Raw genomic sequence first — 20,155 nt, forward strand, 5'->3', positions numbered from 1 at the left:
ACCAATTGATATTGATACTTCTAATTGTGATTTGGACCTTCCTATTGCTAAGAGGAAGGGTGTCAGATCATGCACCACAGACCACCTAATGGCTCACTCTTTATCCTATGAGAATATTTCACCCTCTTTCCGTGCTTTCCTCTCTTCTATTGACAGTGCTTCCCTTCCTAAGAGTGTTGTAGAAGCTTTACTTATTCCTGAGTGGACAGATGCAACGGAGGAGATCAATGCCCTTCACAAAAATGGCACGTGGGAGTTGGTAAATCTTCCTGAGGGAAAGGAACCTGTGGGGTGCAAATGGGTATTCTTTGTGAAACGTAAGACAGATGGCACAATGGAAAGGTACAAGGCCCGACTAGTTGCAAAAGATTTTTCACAGGTGTATGGAGTTGATTATGCGAAAACCTTTGCACCTGTAGCAAAAATGAATTCTATCCGAGTTCTCCTTTCTTTAGCAGCAAATCTAGACTAGGAGCTTCATCAATTGGACATTAAAAATGCCTTTCTGAATGGTGACTTGAAGAGGAATTGTACATGACCCAACCTCCAGGTTTGTGTGCTAAGGGAAATGAGCAGAAAGTTTGCAGACTGAAGAAATCTCTATATGGCTTAAAACAATAGTCTCCAAGGCCCTGGATCAGTAGGTTCCACAAGGAAATAAATGGGCTTTAAGCAGTGCCAGTCTGATCACACACTCTTTGTGAAGAGAGAACAAGGTAGAATGGCAGCTTTAATTGTGTATGTCGATGACATTATTATCATCGGTGACTGGGACTCAGAGATACAAAGATTGAAGAGATTCTTGGCTACTCAGTTTGAAGTGAAGGATTTGGGGCCTTTATGTTATTTCCTTGGAATTGGAGTTGCCCGCTCAAATCAGGGTATCTTCATCTCCCAGAGGAAATATATTCTAGATCTCTTGAATGATACAGGGAAGCTTGGAGCAAAACCTGCTGACACTCCTATAGATGTAAACCACAGACTTGGGGATTGTAGTGACGAGCCCATAGTAGACAAATCAGTATCAAAGATTGGTGGCTAGACTTCTCTACCTATCTATGACAAGCCCATAGTATGCATGCTCCCATGACCACACACTTAGAGGCAGCATACGGAGTTCTTAGATATTTAAAAAAATTCCTTGGGACTGGACTCCTATTTGAAAAACATGGACATATGAAAGTTGAGGTTTATACTGATGCGTATTGGGCTGGTTTTGTGGATTATAGAAAATCCACTAGTGGCTATTGTGCCTTTGTTTAGGGAAATCTTGTTACTTGGAGGAGTAAAAAACAAAGTGTGGTGACCAAATTGGGTGCAGAAGCTGAATATGGGGCCATGTCTCATGGTGTTGCAGAACTTCTATGGATAAAGAACCTCTTGGTTGAATTGGGCTTTCCTTTCAGTGACCCTATGTCACTCTACTGTGACAATAAGGCAGCCATCAACATTGCAGCCAATCCTGTTCTCCATGATAGAACTAAACATATATAGGTTGACAAACACTTCATCAGGGAAATATTGGAAAAAGGAGAAGTTTGTACTCCCTACATCAGCTCTGAGGAACAACTTGTAGACATTCTTACCAAAGGGTTAAACTCCATGCGGCACATAATCTTTGTGACAAGTTGGGGGTGATTGATAACCATGCCCCAACTTGATAGGGAGTGATGTAATCTTAGTTATGTGCCGCAAGGACACTTATGTCTTTTCAATTATTTTTTATCTCTTATGCTGTCGCTCTATTATTTAAATTAAAAGTTTGGCGCCGCCAGAATAGAATTGTTCGATCTCCATCTTCTCTTCTCTTCCTTCTCTTCTTCCTTCTTCTTCTTCTTCTTCTTCTCTTCTCTTCTTCACTCTTGAATAAAATCAATCTTCAACAAAAAAAGAGGCTTTGATCATCCACCAGATTATTCCACCTACACCCAAACAAGGACAAAAGAGATTAGTAAGTGGAGGCAACTCTAACCATTAACCTTTCATAAGATACACTAATGAGGGGATAACACCACTTTGGCTGCTTTCTTTGAAGTAGATCACAAGTATAAATCTTTCCATGAACAACTTACCAACTAAAAGCTCCAACCCTAGGAGGAATAGGCTTACCCCTTACCTCCTTAACTATAAAGGATGGCAAAGAGTTAGTGGACAATTGAGAAAAGGCTTTAGGAAAGGAGGCACAAGAAAAGAACTTGAAGGAGTACAAGTCCATGTCAGCTATCAAGAATAAATGGGTTAAGGTAGATTTGTTCCAAGGTTTGAAGTGAGTACATTCTGAAGTTCAGAATCTCTTATACCCCTTTGCGATGGAAGCAACAAGTAATTTAGTAATGGGCTCATTTTTAATACAGGTGAGTGCAAAAAGCGAGGAAAATTGTTCCTTTAGAGTGGATGACCCCACCCATATGTGTTCCCAGAATTTAATGCAGTTACTAGTGCAAAGGTTGGAAATAATAAAAGGAAAAGAGGTACTGCATTAATGGCCTTCAAGGAGAGGCTCGTTTTGTCAACAAACCCAGAGCAGAATACAAAATTCTGGGGATGAAGAATAGATGATTCGACCCTACCCTAAGGGTCCTTTATATAGAAAGTGAAGTTACAGAAATTACAAAGAGGCCCTTGTAGGGCAACTCAATTTAGAGAATTTACAAAGAGGCTCTTGCAGGGCTGAAGTGAAAATAATAATAAATAAGAAAACAATACAATAAGGACTACAATAAAATGGTATATCAGGGAGTTTCTTCACACGTTTTTTCCTAGCCAATGCTCTAGGATCCCATCCGTTGTCCAAATGCCCATGAAAACTCATTATCACTTTTGTCCAAAGTTTGTCCTTGCCTTGAGGAATTCTCCATAGCCACTTCCCTAATAAAGTTAAATTCCTTCTCTGAATATTCTCTATAACGAACCTCGACATTTTTATTTCTACTTACCACTTCCAAACTAATCCTATGATCCCTCTTTCCTTCCCCTTATCTCACAAATAATCTCCTATCATCTTCTCAAGCTTTCTACTCACCCCTACCGGGATCTTGAACACTAGTAGGTAACATGTAGATTGGATAAGGTTGACCTAATCAAGGTAATTCTGCTACTCAAAGATAAGAACCCTTTCTTCCAACCAGCAAGCCTCTTGGAGTACTCTCTAAAACTGTATTCCAAACCCTAGTTTCTTGTGGGTTAGCCCCAAGGGGTAAGCCAGATAGAAGTCATTAAGCGACAGTACATCCTGAAATGGTTGCAGAATCTTCAAACTCCCTTTCTTCCATATTTATCCCAGCGATGCAACTCTTTTAAAAGTTTATTTTTAAATTTGGCATTCTCTCAAAGAGCTGCACTGAAGACTTGAGGTTCCAAATCCAATCTTGTTCATATCCTTCACAGAATAAAATGGTATCATCTGTAAATTGTAAATGGGACCACACATAAATATATCAGGTCTGGTCCACTGTATCACTACACTCCTCCTCAGGTTGGGAATAGATATTCATCATTCCCAACTTGCACAAATCTGATTCCAATTTGACTTTGGTGACTGCTTTGGTGAAGAGATCAGTAAGCTGTGCATATCAGAGGCGACATAGGGCAAACAAACATCTTGAGAAGCAACTTTCTCGTGGATGAAATGATAGTCAACCTCAATATGTTTAGTTTTGTCATGTTGGATGGGGTTATGAGCAATATCGATAACTGCTTGGTTATCATAATACAACCTCAGTGGTTTCTCATACTCAATCCCTAGTTCCTCAAGAAGGGATCAGCCATAACACTTCAGCCACACCATGAGCCATGGATATATACTGCCTCAACACTTGAACGGGGAACAACATTTTGCTTCTTGCTATGCCATGACACTAGGTTACCTCCAACAAAAGCACAGTACCTTGAAGTCAATCTTCTATCATCAACACATTTGGCCTAATCAACATCAGTATACACCTCAATTTTCATATGACCATTATTTTTAAAGAGTATACCACGACCTGAACATTTCTTTAAGTAAGCAAGGATTCTTTCCATTGCCAATAGATGAGTGGTTCTGGGAGAATGCATGCATTGGCTTACAATACTAACAGTATAGGAGATGTTAGGACGAGTGAGACATAGACAAAGGAGCTTTTCGACTAGTCGTTGATACATGGCTTTGTCTTCAAGTGTCTCACCCCCTTCGGCGGCACTTATCTTATGATTCAATCCAATAGTTGCGTTTTCTAGTTTAACCCCTAGTTTCCAAGTATCCTCAAGGAGATCAAGGGCATATTGAAGGGATGGGAGATCCATCATATGGATGGCCGAACCCTGCAGGAAGGTTGGGCGAAATTTCAAAAATTTCTTTATCTCCCATCCAAGAATCGTATTCCCTAATTTAGAAAACTGCATTGTCAAGGTTCGTTCTTGAATAAAAAACTAGACCAGATCTGAAACCAATAGGAAGTGAGGGATATACCTGATACGAAGTAGCAGTAACTCCTAATGCAGGTGTTCACGCCCAAAGAGAAGACCAAAACCCGCTTCCACTGAAGATGACACAGTGTGTAGTGAAGCAGGATTAGCAGGATGATTTTTCAGCAAGAACCTGAATTCTTCAGCAAGAGTCTAGCAAGGGCTGGTGAGCACGACTTCAGATTGTTTCTTCTACCAAGAAACAATATTAAGAACCTTTCTTGATCAAATCCACAAGTGGAGATCGAACTGGGTAGGGGTGGCAATAACTGGGAAGAATTTTGTAGTTTGCTGTTGTGTGTTAAATCTGAAGAATTCGCCCCCTACTTATAGCCTTCTCTAGATCAGCCTCCTAATCTAATTAGGAGAGAGTTTCCTAATCCAAATCTTATATTTGGATATGGACTCTTAAATGGATAAGACTTATCTTATCCTTCAGTTAATCCTAATCAGTTTAAAACTGAATTCGCCCCCTTTTAAGGTTATGTGCTCACTTACTCTTTAATCTGTTGCCAACTTGGCTCACTTTGTATGGTGTGGGACCCTAACATTGATCTACACATCAGCCACATGGGTTCAACCCAGCCTTTGTTACAAGGCTTGGCCGAATTCACTGTATGTTACAGTGAACCCCTGAGTCCATCTCCATGGGCTCTCAATGGGCCCAGCATTTACATTAAATGGTTCTTGCATCCAACCACCTTACGAAAACCCAAGAACTGTGGGCAGATGCAAGATTAGTCCATCAGGCATTACCCTCAATGGTCTTACACTTAACCTCTCAGCCCATAATGATCAAACACTGCCCGACAAGAGAGGACCTCTCTCTCGGCTGCACGGTGTAGTGCTGCACTCTCTACTCACATGGATCTCGGGAATTAAAACCTTTTACAAACATTTTGAAACCATATATATATATATATATGTATGTATATCTCTATATAAATATATTTGCAAAACAAATTTCAACAAGTTTGAAATCAACTACCGGTAGTTTAGGTTTCCATTAGAGAGAGTGCATTACCCGATCATTCACTTTGTTCGACAAAGGGGCTGATTATATCACTATGATCATTCACTCTGGTGAGTTCTCAGACTGCCCCAACATACCCAGGTTTTGACCCCCTCTAAGGATCTCACTGATTGGCATATCAAAGACAGCCCAATTCAACACCTAGTGTAGTACCATAATCAAGTCTAGGGGTCAGGTGTAACAATTCAGTTTTGCCCATCTATCTCCAAGGTCCAGGGCAATACTGGAATTTGGTCCGGTTCAGGGTTTCAAGAAAACCCACACTGCATGTACCTCAGGTCTCACCCTAGCAGTTGAGACAAGACACCCCAACCAACTTGGCGGCACATCAGTGTCAGCCTTGGCAGGATAAATCTCCCCAGATCTATCCAACGGCTGTGAAGATTCTAAACTAAGACGAGTCTCATAAGTGTCCAGTTTAAGGGTATTAAACAGAAACACACCACAATGAAATGAATCAATTATGTACTTTATTCATTTACAATAAATTTCAAAAGATACATCAATCTTATTGGAGCTAAGGGCATAACTGTCTAACACATATTTCCTTTATGAAATAAAGATACCATGTCTAGAGCGGGCCACTTCAATTCCCAAGAAATATCACAGGTCATGAAGGTCTTTCACTTCAAATTCCTTATTAAGCAATTGTTTGAGAGAATCAATCTCATCAGCATCACAACCGGTCACAACAATGTCGTCAACATACATTGCAATAAGGGTGAGAGAAGCACCATTTTTCTTAATGAAGAGAGTGTGATCAGAGTGGGCTTGAACATAACCAAACCTTTCAAGAGCCAATCTAGATCTGTCAAATTAGGTTCTTTGAGATTTCTTTAAACCATATAGAGCCTTTTGCAATTTGAAAACTTTCCTCCCTGTAGCTTCATCATAAAACTCAGGTGGTAGCTTGTCAATTTGAAAACTTTCCTTCCTGCAAATATCCATTAAGGAACAGAGGCCATGAAAAATTTGTTGCAAGGGATAGTAGAACTCTAATGGTATTCATCTTGGCAACATGTGTAAAGGTTTCTAGGTAGTTAAGGCCATAAGTCTGAGTATACCCCTTAGCAACCAACTGACCTTTGTATCTTTCAACTGAATCATCTGCATTATGCTTTACAGTGAATACCCATCTGCACCCAACTAGTTTCTTCCCTTTTGGCTTGTCAAATTAGCTCCTAGGTCTTATTTTTAATGAGAGCACCCATCTCTTCCTCCATTGCATTCTTCCACTCAGGTACCGCAAGAGCTTCCTGGATAGACCTAGGAATAGATATAGTAGAGATAGATGCCAAGTAGACCCTATAGAATGGTGAAAGAAGATCATAGGTGATAAATTGAGATATGCAATGGGCAATAGATGAAGTGCACCGACGCTTTCCCTTGTGGATTGCAATTGGAAGATCAAGATCATCTGGAGGGGGTAGGGGATCAGAAGGTGAGAGTATCAACAAGCAAGGAGGGAGAAGTACCTAAATCTGGAACTACAGAGGAGAGAGGAATTGGCCTGGACTGATTATGAGCACCAAAATCAACCTGCCTCCACCTCCTGTGGTGAACTCTCAACTCCCTACACCTCTAACAAGCACCCTCATTACACATCTCTCCTTCAAGAATAGGAATAGGTAGTGGAACTTCAGGACAAGGACTATCCTTCTCATTATTCTCCCCCTGAGAAGAAACACCTGGTTATAAGGGACATCCTCAAAAGAGGTAACATCCATGGGCACAAACCGAGAGCCAGGATTAGGATTATAGCAGCAATATCCCTTTTGATTCTATGCATAACCAAGGAATATACATTTAGCAGTTTTAGGATCAAACTTAGAATGATGGGGTCCAAGAATTTGAACAAAACAAATGCACCCAAAAACTTTAAGAGGGATGGTGTACAAATCTTTCTCAGGATGCAATAATGAAAAAGGAGCTTTCATATCCAGAACACGGGAAGGGATTCAGTTAATGAGATACAAAATTGTATTAATAGCATCCTCAAAAACGAATGGTAACATTAGAATTCAGCATATTACTTCTTGCAATTTCTAGGATATGCCTATTTTTTCTCTTAGTGACCCCATTTTGTTGAATTGTATGGGGAGAAGTACTCCGATGAACAACCCTATACTCCAGAAAATATGAATTCAGGTGTTTGGTGAAATATTCTTTGGCATTAGCAGATCTGAAAATTTTGATTCTAACTTCAAATTGAGTGAGGACCATTTGATGAAAAGCATGGGTTAAGGTGGGAACCTCGTCTTGAGGACGCATAAGATAAACCCATGAGAAACGGGAGTAATCATCAACAAACAATAAGAAATACTTATACTGCCCCATAGTAGGAATATGATATAGCCCCCATAAATCAGTATGCACAATTTCAAATGTATTGCTTCTTTTATTACTCAAAAAATAAGAGGATCTATAATGTTTTGCAAGCTCACAACTCTCACACTTTAGAAAAGACATTTGAGAACAAGTTTTTTAAAGACCCAAAAGACAAATGACCCAAACGACCTTGCCAAAGCATAATCTGACTCATAGACTAAGAAACAAAGGACTTAGCAACTCTTTTATCACTTCCAGGTGGGTACTTGAATAGGTAGATTCCATTCATCTCATGGCTAGTCCCAATTTGTCACTAGATCGTGGAAAATACAATGGCCAAGAAAGAAGGTTATTGAACAATTTTGGCTTTTTGTAAGACTACTGAGTGAAAGTAAATTAGTGCTAAGTTTAGGTACATGCAAGGCTGTGGATAAGGTAATGGCATTAAAGATTCTGATGTTTTCCTTGCAAGAAATGGGAACAAGGGAGCCATCAGCTATGGATGCTTTATTTCTGCTTGAAGACAAATTTTATGAAGTGAATAATGAAGACAAGCTTGTCATGTGATCTGATGCACCAGAGTCTATAATCCAAGTAGGGTTAGTGTTACCTGGAGTAGAGGCATGAAAAACAGTGGTTCTTGTACCTGAGTGGGCAAAGGCTTTGAGCCCCACCAATCTCCAAGAATCAGGCCACGGACAGAACTAAATCTCCAGCCCTCCTAAAATCTCATGTAGCCGGATGGGAAGAAGTCACATGAGATTCACGAGCAGAACTAAACCTGCTCTGATACCAACTTGAAGTTACTATTGTTAGCAAAACTTTTAGGTTGAAAAGTAACCTAGAAATTGAAAGGAAGAAGAAGAGAGAAGATAATAGATGGAGAACAAGAGAGGAATGGGCGAAAAGTAAATTACTGCCGGCCTAAGCAGTATTATTTATATGTTTAACATAACATTAGGTAAAAGGACAAAAAATTCCCTATTACCTATAACAGTACAAGAAAGCAAGCATAAAGCCAAAAAATAAACAACAAAAGACTGAGCTTATGGGACCACAAATAAATATATCAGGTCTGGTCCACTGTATCACTACAACTACCACCAAATAGGGACAAGTTCTTAAACACCCCCATATCCATTCATTTACACCACTATCTCCAAACCCACATTGATTCATTACCTCAATAAATTAAGTCCAATTAACCAAATAATAAGCTTACTTGTAAGAAGTAAAACTGTTACTGTGTGATTAGAGAAGTAATACAGGTTCAAAGAGAAGGAGAGAGAGAAAAGAAGAGTGAAGAGTGAAGAGAGGAGGAGAAGAAAGAAGGGGTTTGGTGATTGATGATCTGCTGCCTCATACACTTCTTTATTTGTAGCTTTAGGTTCCTTACAAGAATAGGAAATAAACATAAAGTCCTAGTCCTACTAAGACAAAAATTAGAAACAATAAGGCTAGCCGACCCAACTTAAAAGAAATTAGAAGCAACCAATTAAAGAAATTAGAAACAACTAGGTGTGGGTATGGAACCACACACAGTAGAGCCCGAGTGTGGGTATGGAACCCCACACTCGTGGCTAACCAACTATTTCTTCACTCCCCCTCAAGCTGGGAGTAGATATTTGTCATGCCCAATTTGCGTAGATCTGTCTCCAATTTGATTTTTTGACTGCTTTGGTGAAGAGATCAACTAATTACATGTCTGAGGCAATGTAAGGAAGGCATGCTTCTTGAGATGCGACTCGCTCTCGGATAAAATGTCTGTCAACCTTGATATGCTTAGTCCTGTCATGCTGTATTGGGTTGTGGGCAATATTAATTGCAGCTTGATTATCACAATATAGCATCAGAGGCTTCTCATAATCAATCTCCACTCATTAAGCAAGGATCTCAACAATAACACTTTTGCAACACCATTGGCCATGGATCTTTATTCTGCTTTTGCATTGGAGCGAGCAACAACATTTTGTTTCTTGCTTCTCCAGGAAACAACACTTTTGCAATACCATTGGACAGGTGGACCTCCTGTCATGAACACATCCAGCCCAATTTGCATCTATATACACTTCTATTTTCATATGACCATTATTCTTGAAGAGTATACCTCTCCCTGGACATCTCTTTAAGTAGGTAGGGATCCTTTCTACTGCAAGGAGGTGGGTGGTCCTGGGAGAATGCATGTATTGGCTGACAACACTGACAGCATAAGAAATATCTGGTTGGGTTAGATAGAGATAAAGAAGTTTCCCAACCAGCCTTTGGTACATAGCCCTGTCCTCAAGGAGTTCTCCACTTTCTGCACTTATCTTATGGTTAGGATCAATGGGAGTATTAGCAGGTATCACTCCTAACTTGCCAGTTTCTTCCAATAAGTCCAAAACATACTTCCTTTGGGAGATGAAATTGCCATGCTTAGATCGAGCTACCTTAATTCCTAGGAAATAGTGTAACTTTCCTAGGTCTTTCACTTCAAATTCCTTGTGAAGGTGCTATTTAAGGGTTTCAATTTCACTAGTCAATTCCTGTTATCACAATGTTATCTACATAGACTACAAGTAGAGTCAGGGAATGACTTGTCTTCTTAAAGAAGAGAGTGTGATCTGACCGAGCCTGTATGTATCTGAATTTGTCCAAAGCCAGTCTAAACCTATCAAACCAAGCTCTTGGGGATTGTTTTAGCCCATACAAGGCCTTCTTCAAAAGACAAACTTTCTTTCCTACTTTTGTACTATAAAAACTAGTGGGTGACTCCATGTATACTTCCTCCTACAAGTCTCCGTTGAGGAAGGCATTCTTAACATCCAGCTAAAATAGTGGCCATGAGAAGTTTGCAACAATGGATAGAAGAACTCTGATAGTGTTCATTTTTGCAACAGGTGCAAAGGTTTCTGTATAGTCTATGCCATAAGTTTGTGTGAGTCCCTTTGCAACCAATCTAGCCTTATACCTCCCTATAGTACCATCAACATTATATTTCATAGTAAGCACCCATCTGCATCCAACAGGTTTCTTCCCTTCAAGCTGCATGTGTTGTTCTTGACAAGAGCATTCATCTCTACTTGCATTGCTTCCTTCCATTCAGGTATCAAAAGAGCTTCTTGCACTTTTTTGGGTATAGGAATAGTAGAAATAGATGCCAAGTAAGATCTGTAGGATTCTGAGAGACAATTATAGGAAATGAACTTGGAGATGCAATGGGCAATGGATGTGCAATGACGCTTCCGTTTACCAATAGAAATTGGAAGATCAAGGCCATCTGTCAGTGATGGCTGAGCATATGTAACAGTGGGATCAACAGTGGGAGCAATAGTAGTATCCGGATCTAGAGTTGTAGAAGATGTTGGAATTGGCCTAGATTGCTGTTGAGTACGAGAATCAACCTACTTCCACCACTTTTTGTGATACACTCTCAACTCCCTGCATTTTTGACAATCTTCTTCGCAACTCCCCCCCTCAGTAACTAGGATAGGTAAAGGAATTCTTGGGGCTGAAACTGAAATCCCTTCCTCACTATTCTCCCCCTGAGGAGAAGCCTTATGATAGTAGGGCATATCCTCAAAGAAGGTGACATCCATGGACACAAAGCGCTTCCCTGAAATTGGCTCATAACAGCAATATCCCTTTTGATTTTGTGCATACCCAAGGAAAATACACTTAGTGGCTTTGGGGTCAAACTTGGAGCGATGAGGTCCAAGGATTTGAACAAAATAAGTACACCCAAAAGTTTTGAGGGGGAATAGTGAACAGGTCCTTATCTAGATATAGAAGATTGAACGGGGTTTGCATGTTTAGGACTCGTGAAGGAACCCTGTTAATGAGGTATATGGCTGTATGGATTGCATCTCCCCAGAAACGTATGGGAACATTGGAGTTAAGTATGATGCTTCTGTCTACCTCTAAAATATGCTTGTTTTTTCTCTCAGCAACCCCGTTTTGCTGAGGTGTGTGACGACAGGTGCTCTGATGAATGATCCCATGATCAAGGAGATAGGATACCAAGGGTTTTGCAAAGTATTCCTTGGCATTATCAGATCTATGAATCTTGATTTTGGTTTCAAATTGGGTTAGGATCATCTGATGGAAAGCTTGGGTCAGAGAGGGGACCTCATCTCAAGAGTGCATAAGATAAATCCATGAAAAACGGGTATAGTCATCAACAAATAATAAGAAATATCTGTACCCCCATGGTGGGAGTATGGTAGGGCCCCCAAACATCGGTATGCACAATCTCCAAAGGAAGGTTGCTTCTTTTTTTTACTTAAAGGATAAGATGATCTACTGTGTTTTGCAAGTTCACAACTTTCACATTTTAACCCAGACAAAGACTCTTTCAAGACCCAAAAGATAAATGACCTAAGCGGTTGTGCCAAAGCATAATCTTACTACAAGACTGAGAAACAAACAATTTCCTTGCTTCACTCTGCTCCCCCTGTGAATGTTCCAGTAGGTAGACTCCATTCATCTCATGGCTAATCCCAATTGCTTTCTTCGTTTCCAGATACTGAAAAATACACCGATCAGGGAAAAAAGTTACTGAACATTTTTGATTTTTAGTAATACTACTAACTGAAAGTAAGTTAGCACTAAGCTTGGGAAAATGCAAAACTGAGGATAGGGTGATGGTATTTGATAATCTGATGTCTCCCTTGCCAGAAATTGGTACAAGAGAGCCATCAGCAATAGAAACTTTGTCTCTCCCAGAGGATAAACAATAGGTGCTAGATAGAGTAGATATGTTGGTCATATGATTTGAAGCACCTGAATCTATTACCCAGGAAGGTTTAGTATTACCTGGGACAGAAGCATGGCAAGCAGTAGCTCTTGTACCTGTATGAGCAAGGGCCGAAGTAGGCTGTTAAGCTGATGTAGGCTGAGCTGAATTATGAAATTCATTTTCTAGTTGAGTCAGAGCAGTTCAGACTGCAGCTAGAGTATCTAGAGGAGTGCCTCTTGTGCCTGATGAAGTTGTACTATCAGTGTTGACAGCCATATTAGTATTCCCTTTCTTATTTCTGAGCTTTGTTGGAACTAAATGAGGGTGCAACTTTCAACAGGTTTCCTTAGTATGTTTAGGTTTCTTGCAGTGTTCACATACTAAGACCTTCTTAGCTCCCTTCTCCTTATCCCCCCCAGATTTAGGTCTAACTGCTGCCAAGGCTGATTCGGAGGGCTGTTCCTGTAACATAACCTTTCTCCTAGTTTATTCACTATGCACTAGGGAATAGGCTTGTGATAAAGTCACACTATCTCTTGTCAATAACTACTGTCTCACAATATCATATTCAGAATTCAGACCAGCTAGGAACTCAAAAACTCTGTTAGTTTCAACCTACTTTCTATATGTTTGTGCATCTTTCTGACTCTCCCATTCAATTGTTTCAAGATGGTCAATTTCATGCCACAGGGATTTTAAGGTTGAAAAGTAAACGGAGACTGCTTCTCTCCTTGCCTCATATTTTTAACCTCACATTTCAGCTCATAAGCCCTAGAAACATTAAGGGGCTGAGAGTAGGTTTCCTTCATAACTTCCCATATTTCCCTAGCTGTTTTGGCCCACAAGTAGTTTCGGCTGATGTGTGACTGCATAGAGTTGCACAGCCATGTCATCACCAAAAAGTTCTCTTGAACCCACTTAGCATAAGTAGGGTCTTGGTTGGTTCCTTCACATCCCCTAGCAAGTTCAGTTTTCCTCTACCCCCAACAGCCATCATGGCTGATTGGGCCCATTTCTAAGTAGTTTGTTCCATCAAATTTAACAGTTGTAATCTGAAAGGTGTTCTCAGTCATGTTACCTGAACCACCAGTCCAAAAAACACCTTCCCCTTGGTTCTTGAACTCCATTCTAGGTTAGGAAACCTACTGTAATAAGAAAAACTGTACCCCAAGGCTGATAATAGCCAACCTAGGACAAGGATTTTGCAGTTACCCAGAACCAGATAACAATCAATTACTGTCCTGGACTTTAGGTTTTTTTCTCCTAAAAATAGGTGAAAAAGAAGAGATTTTCTAGCTGCACTTCTCTGAATGAACAGCAATGACTTTTTGAATATCAATCTCAAAAAAAAAAAGAACTAGCTTTCTAAAGAAAAGTAGCCATTACTGTTGCCGGCCTCAAGAAAAGAAGGAACTTGCCCAGAAAAAAACTGATTGCTTTTACTGCTGTTGGCCTCAAGAAAAGGAGAAGTTTGCCTAGAAAACTGATTGCTTCCTTCAGTCTTCAAACTTGATCAATCAACTACTGTTGGCACCTCTTGAATCTTGGTCAAAGAATCAAGAAACAAAAAAAAAAAAAGCTGATCGGCACCTCCAATCTTGATCAAAGAATCGATCTTGATCACTCAATTCCTGCCTGATTCTTCCTGATTACAATAAGCACTCTTCAATCTTAGGATAGCTGCTAAAAAACTTCTTGTAACCTCCAAGAATCAGCCAAAGTAAGGATCTTTCTGAACTTCCAGCCCTAAATAATTCTCATGTGGTCGGCTGAATTAAATCCACATGAGAAAACCCTAGATCGAATGCTCTGATACCAACTTGTAAGAAGTAGAACTGTTACTGTGTGATTAGAGAAGTAATACAGGTTCGAAGAGAAGGAGAGAGAGAGAAAAGAAGAGTGAGGAGTGAAGAGAGGAGGAGAAGAATGAAGGAGTTCGGTGATTGATGATCTGCCGCCCCATACACTTCTTTATTTATAGCTTTAGGTTCCTTACAAGAATAGGAAATAAACATAAAGTCTTAGTCCTACTAAAACAAAAATTAGAAACAATAAGGCCAGCCGGTCCAACTTAAAAGAAATTAGAAACAACTAATAAAAGAAATTAGAAACAACTAGGTGTGGGTATGGAACCACACACTAGAGCCTGAGTGTGGGTATGGAACCCCACACTCGTGGCTAACCAACTATTTCTTCAAGCTTTATTCAGGTCCAACTTGCAAATTATTCATTTCTTCGTAGATCTTTTCATTTCCTTAACATGTTCATTGGCAATTGAGATGTAATCTATAATTTGTCTATTTGGCACAATGGCCCCTTGATTTGAGAAAACTATGAGAGGGAGCACTTTCTAAATCCTTAGAGACAAGATGTTAGCTATTATCTTATATAAATTACTCACCAAGCTAATTGGTCTGAACTCTTAGGGTGATTAGTTTCATTCCTTTTGGAGATTAGTGTAATAAAAGTGGCGTTCAAGCCTAGATTGATTATTCTCCTCTCAAAACATTCCTTAAAAACCTCTGTAAGATCACCCCTCAAAATATCCCAATAGTCTTGGTAGAAAGCCATAGTGAATCCATTTGACCCTGGTGCTTTGGACCTATCCATTCAAAACACGTCTTCTTTTATCTCTTCAAAGTCAAAGGACCTTTTTATCCAAATCTTCAAATTCTTAGGGAGACTAGGCCAGTCCAACCCTTTATCCAACATCTTTTGTTTATAGGCCTTTTGAAAATTGATTTAAAATGGTCAACAAAAGCCCTATTAATCTTCCTTGGTTGAGTCACCTCATTTTCCGTCTCCAATTTAGATACAAAGTTTTTCCTTCTTTGGCCATTGGCCATCACATGGAAATATTTTCTTTTTGTCACCCTCTTTAACCCACTTATTCCTCAATTTTTTCCTCCAACTAATTCCTTGTTCAGTAAGACGTCCTTCAATTGTTTTTTTTTTTTCAGTGAACACCTTATTTCTCTATCTCTTTCCTCAAAGAGGCCCTGTGATTATTTTGCATCCAATCCTTCAATCTGATCAGAAACCTTTTGTTTCTTTTCTTCTAGTGTTCCAAAATGTTCAATATTCTGTTCCTTGATTCTTCCCTTTAAAAGTTGTAATTTCCTATGAAACAACGTTCCTTTACATTTCACCCACCCTAGGTCTTCCTTCTTCCCACCATAAATGCTATTCCTTCAGTCTGCTTTGTTGAAGAATGGTAGGAACCTTGGCTCAATCACCTACAGTTCCTAAGAGCCAATCCCAGAAGCAGGCTCATACACATGCCAGCCCATAGTCCACAACTCCACTTACTAAGTCACGTCCCGTATGTCTTGTCTATACAAGGTGGATTAAGCCATATCAGCAAGTTAGATCTAACTCCATGACAGTTAGATCTAGAAGCTTCTAGATGAATTTCAAATTGTAATTGGAAGATAAAAGGTTTGGTCGAGGTAAATGAGGGCAGAGATTGATTACTTCAATTTCATTGTTTTCTCACTTTGCTCTCTTTCCCTCTCTCTCTTCTGTAAGGAGATTGAGTCACCCTCGAAGTGACCCCTGAGTTGAGCAGGAACTCCACAAAAAACATAGAATGAATTGATAGATCTTTTTCATAACTTGAAACTAGGTTTCCTTTGCCTTTCCCTAAACTCTGTTGCTTACTTTGTTGTACATCAGTACAGAGAAACACTGCTTTGAAGCTATATCCAATCAATGCTTCTAACATGTTAAGAAAAGAAAGAGCTTACATCTGTGGCAACTGGGGTCGCCGCATAAACCGGGAACATCCAATACAAATTGAACACGTCATATAAAATTAATACATTTAAACTAAACGTTAATGTTGTCCTTGGGGACAGAGTTCATCTTCACCTTCACACTTCACTCAGAATCTCAGACATGAAAAGTTTTAAATGTCTCAGACATTTAATTCTGGCAATCTGAAAGGTGGTGACAACGGACGGTGGTAACGACTGTTTCATCTATGACGAAAAGCTGAAACTTCCTAAAGGTAGTGGAAGAGGAAAAGTTCCCATAAGAGGCTATTTGGATTTGAAGGACTTAAAAAAGAGAATGCTCTCCATATTGAATCCACATGCACTTGATAGGATTATCTTGCTGCCCATCCGATGGCCTTTCATGGGTGATCTTGTTATCGACATTGATTAAAACGGGAAAAGAGAGATAGAGAGGAGGCTCAGGGGAGGGAGTGGGGAGAAGAGAATGAGTGAAACGACAGTTTAAGATAATAAGTGTAAGGACTGATTTAATTGCTGTAATCCAGAACAGGGAGGCTCTAATAGAAAGGAAAAACTGTTTTGTTCACATAAGAAAACAGGAGAGATTATAGATGTTAGTCATCCAGAAAATGTGTTTTGTAAGTGAGATGATGTTTATGATTGTCAGTGAAGATGCCATCTCTCTCATTATTATCCGGCAAGTGAAGATGATCTCTCTCTCTCTCTCTCTCTCTCCATTTGTCACCAACAAATTACCGGAAAATGAAGACTGAGCGAGTGAAGATGGCATTTGCTCCCTCTGTCTCTCTCAAGATTGTGTAACCCAAATAAAATTAAAACAAAATTTCATTTTTCTTTAGATCCGCACCGTTTAGGCCCCAAACTTCATTAATATTTGAAACCTGATAAAAGAGTGATGTGGCCCTTTTGGTATTGGAGGTTGTCGGTTGATGCAGCGACTGTGGGTGCCACAGATGTGAGATAAAAAAAGAAATAATATATTTGTTCATTAATTGCAGTGATTCAATTCCAACATTTCCATTTTTTTCTCATTTATTTCCTTGAAGCTATGAAAGTTTCGCAGGAACCATTGAAATTACATATTATGATTGTTTTGGATATTTTTTCCTAGCTGAATAGCTTATAATGCTTTATTCATGGTTTTCAAGGTGTGGTCTAGGTTAAAAGAATTGCAGGACTGACATGTTATTATAATATTATTAGCATGGATGCATCATATTGGTATCATCTTATCATACTTTTTGTATCACTAGAGTAGGGTGTTGCTGCTGAAACATAAAGGACCCAAGGGTTTTGAGAGAGAGAAATAAGGCTATACAAGTTTCCATGTTTCCAAATGAAACTTACATAGAGTTGCACCTGAACAATTATTGCTTAAAGGACCCAATTTACCTAGTTGACTAGGTGATCCACTGTCACATAGAGTTGCACCTTAACAATCATTGCTTAGTGTTTTTTCTTGTCATTTTAAATTTTTAAATAGAAGGTGCAAAATTAATGCAACTATATCATGCATAGCTGTTAAGACGATACAAATCAATAGGATTATTAATGAACATAGCATCTTCCCTCCCCATCACCCCTTCTGGCCATTAGCCATTACGTTACAATGTCACACTTCAAATCCAGGTTGGGTATTGCATAATTTGAAGTGTTTATTTAGTATTTTTTTTTTTTGTGTGTGTGCGTGTTTTCTGTGTAGTCACTGCTTCAATTGCATTATAATTGTTTATTTATAGAAGAAAAACTTACTTTGAGCAGAACCTGTCATTATTCCTCAAGTCTGTCGTTTTCTTGCCAAAATATTTGGTGTATTTCTATTTCGTCTCTTACATTAATGTTTCTGAAATTTGAACTTTATTTTATTATTTAGGGATATGCGACCTGTACAATGGAAAATGGTTCTATGATTCATCCGGGCCCTTATATACGAACAACTCTTGTCCTGTCCTAACACAGATGCAGAACTGCCAGGGAAATGGGAGGCCTGACAAGGATTATGAGAACTGGCGATGGAAACCATCAGGGTGTGATCTCCCTCGGTTCAATACCAGCAAATTCCTGGAGTTGATGAGAGGGAAGACTCTAGCATTCATTGGAGACTCAGTTGCTCGGAACCAGATGGAATCTATGCTATGCATCCTCTGGCAGGTAATCACTCAAACACCCTTCCTATACAGCCGATTTACTATTATATATGCATCAATGAAAGTTTCTGCATTTTCAGACAACTAAATAATTATTTTTGCTCTTCCATTGGTACATATTCAGGTTGAAGCTCCAAGAAACCGTGGCAACAAGAGAATGCAGCGCTGGTATTTCAAGTCAACCTCTACTACCATTGTCCGGATATGGTCATCCTGGCTAGTCCACAAAACTTCAGAACCTTTTGACTTTGCTCCTGAGGGGGTGGTAAAGCTTCACCTTGATGCACCGGATGAAGATTTTTTGGATTTTCTCCCAAGCTTTGATGTGGTTGTCCTCTCCTCTGGCCATTGGTTTGCCAAACAATCGGTTTACATATTCAACAATGAGATCGTTGGAGGACAGTTATGGTGGCCAGACAAGTCCCGCCCAAAGAAAATTGATAACGTTGAAGCTTTTGGGATCTCTGTTGAGACAATTCTCACCGCTATTGCAACCCACCCTAATTATACAGGCCTGACCATAGTCCGTTCCTATTCACCTGATCATTATGAGGGTGGAGCCTGGAACACAGGAGGGTCATGCACGGGAAAGACAAAGCCTGCCTTGGAAGGTGAACTGGTACAAAATGGTTTTACTGATGTGATGCATGAGAAACAGGTGGTAGGTTTCAATCGTGCACTCAAGAAGTTATCAAACCGTTCGAAATTGAAGTTGATGGATATCACGAAAGCATTTGGATACCGTCATGATGGGCACCCTGGACCATATCGCAACCCTGATCCAAACAAGATCACAAAACGTGGCCCAGATGGCAAGCCCCCGCCACAGGATTGTTTGCACTGGTGCATGCCGGGTCCAGTTGATACATGGAACGAACTTGTCCTTGAAATCATAAGGCGACAATTTGACGGTACTGGAAGATATTCTACATGAGATACATTGGGTGCCTTCTTGGTTGACCATCTGTTCCCTTGTAATTTTTTTTTTTTTTCTGTAAATGATAATTTTCCTTTTAAGTCGAACCAAACTATCAGGAAGAGCAAGACTAGCAAAATCCTCTACACGCTTTAGAAAATTTCTGTAGTAAAGCTGTGATAATCAGTTGCTAGGTTAATTATTGAGGTAATTTAACCTAGCAACGGTTCCTATTTCTTCTTTGGCGCAACGGTTGGGTTACTCCCATTGAAGTTAATTATTGTGATAAATGTCCTCTTCAAATTAATTCCTATTTCTTTTCTGGCGCAACGGTCGGGTTCTATTCAAAATATTGGAGTTTGGGAATAACCTCTCTCTTTATCTGTAGGGGTAAGGCCGTGTACATCCGTTCCTTCCTATACCTCACATTGGCAGGAGCCCCAAATGCACAGGGTTGTCATAACTCCCATGTCACAAAACAAGTTTTCATACCCACCTTGTAACATATATGTTGAGAAAGCTTTGCCAAAGTGAAACCATCTCAGTAGCAAGGCATGAATAGATTCATTCCCATTATAGTCCATCCTCATAATCATACTAAAATGTTTCCAAAACTCTTCAAGCCGAGCAATTCAGAACAAATAAATGATTCATTATCTTCAATGGATGATTCCTTGCAAAACATTTGGAAGCTTAGGTATGGAAACAAAAGGGGTGAGTAGGGTGGGTAAGGCAACAAAAGGGTCTACTTGAAGGATGGTAGATGGTTCTATGAGAGGAAGGAGAGACGTTGCAAGGAAGCTTAGGTAG

At 39.7% G+C, this 20,155-nt stretch overlaps 1 protein-coding gene across 3 annotated transcripts in view; it reads left to right on the plus strand.

Annotated features, from left to right (window-relative positions):
* Positions 1-19,652, plus strand: part of LOC104590060 (protein YLS7-like) — a 50,423-nt gene extending 30,771 nt beyond the window's left edge. For all 3 annotated transcript variants that reach the window (XM_010248575.3, XM_010248577.3, XM_010248576.3), the window contains 2 exons: positions 18,156-18,433; positions 18,554-19,652. In XM_010248575.3, the coding sequence (XP_010246877.1) occupies positions 18,156-18,433; positions 18,554-19,363 (1,088 nt within the window). In that variant the 3' untranslated portion in view covers positions 19,364-19,652. The remainder of the gene's footprint in view (positions 1-18,155; positions 18,434-18,553) is intronic.
* The last annotated feature ends 503 nt before the right edge of the window (positions 19,653-20,155 follow it).

Source organism: Nelumbo nucifera, chromosome 5 (genome assembly GCF_055504915.1).
Source record: "Nelumbo nucifera cultivar China Antique chromosome 5, China Antique-T2T, whole genome shotgun sequence".
In the NCBI taxonomy this organism is placed as follows: Eukaryota; Viridiplantae; Streptophyta; class Magnoliopsida; order Proteales; family Nelumbonaceae; genus Nelumbo; species Nelumbo nucifera.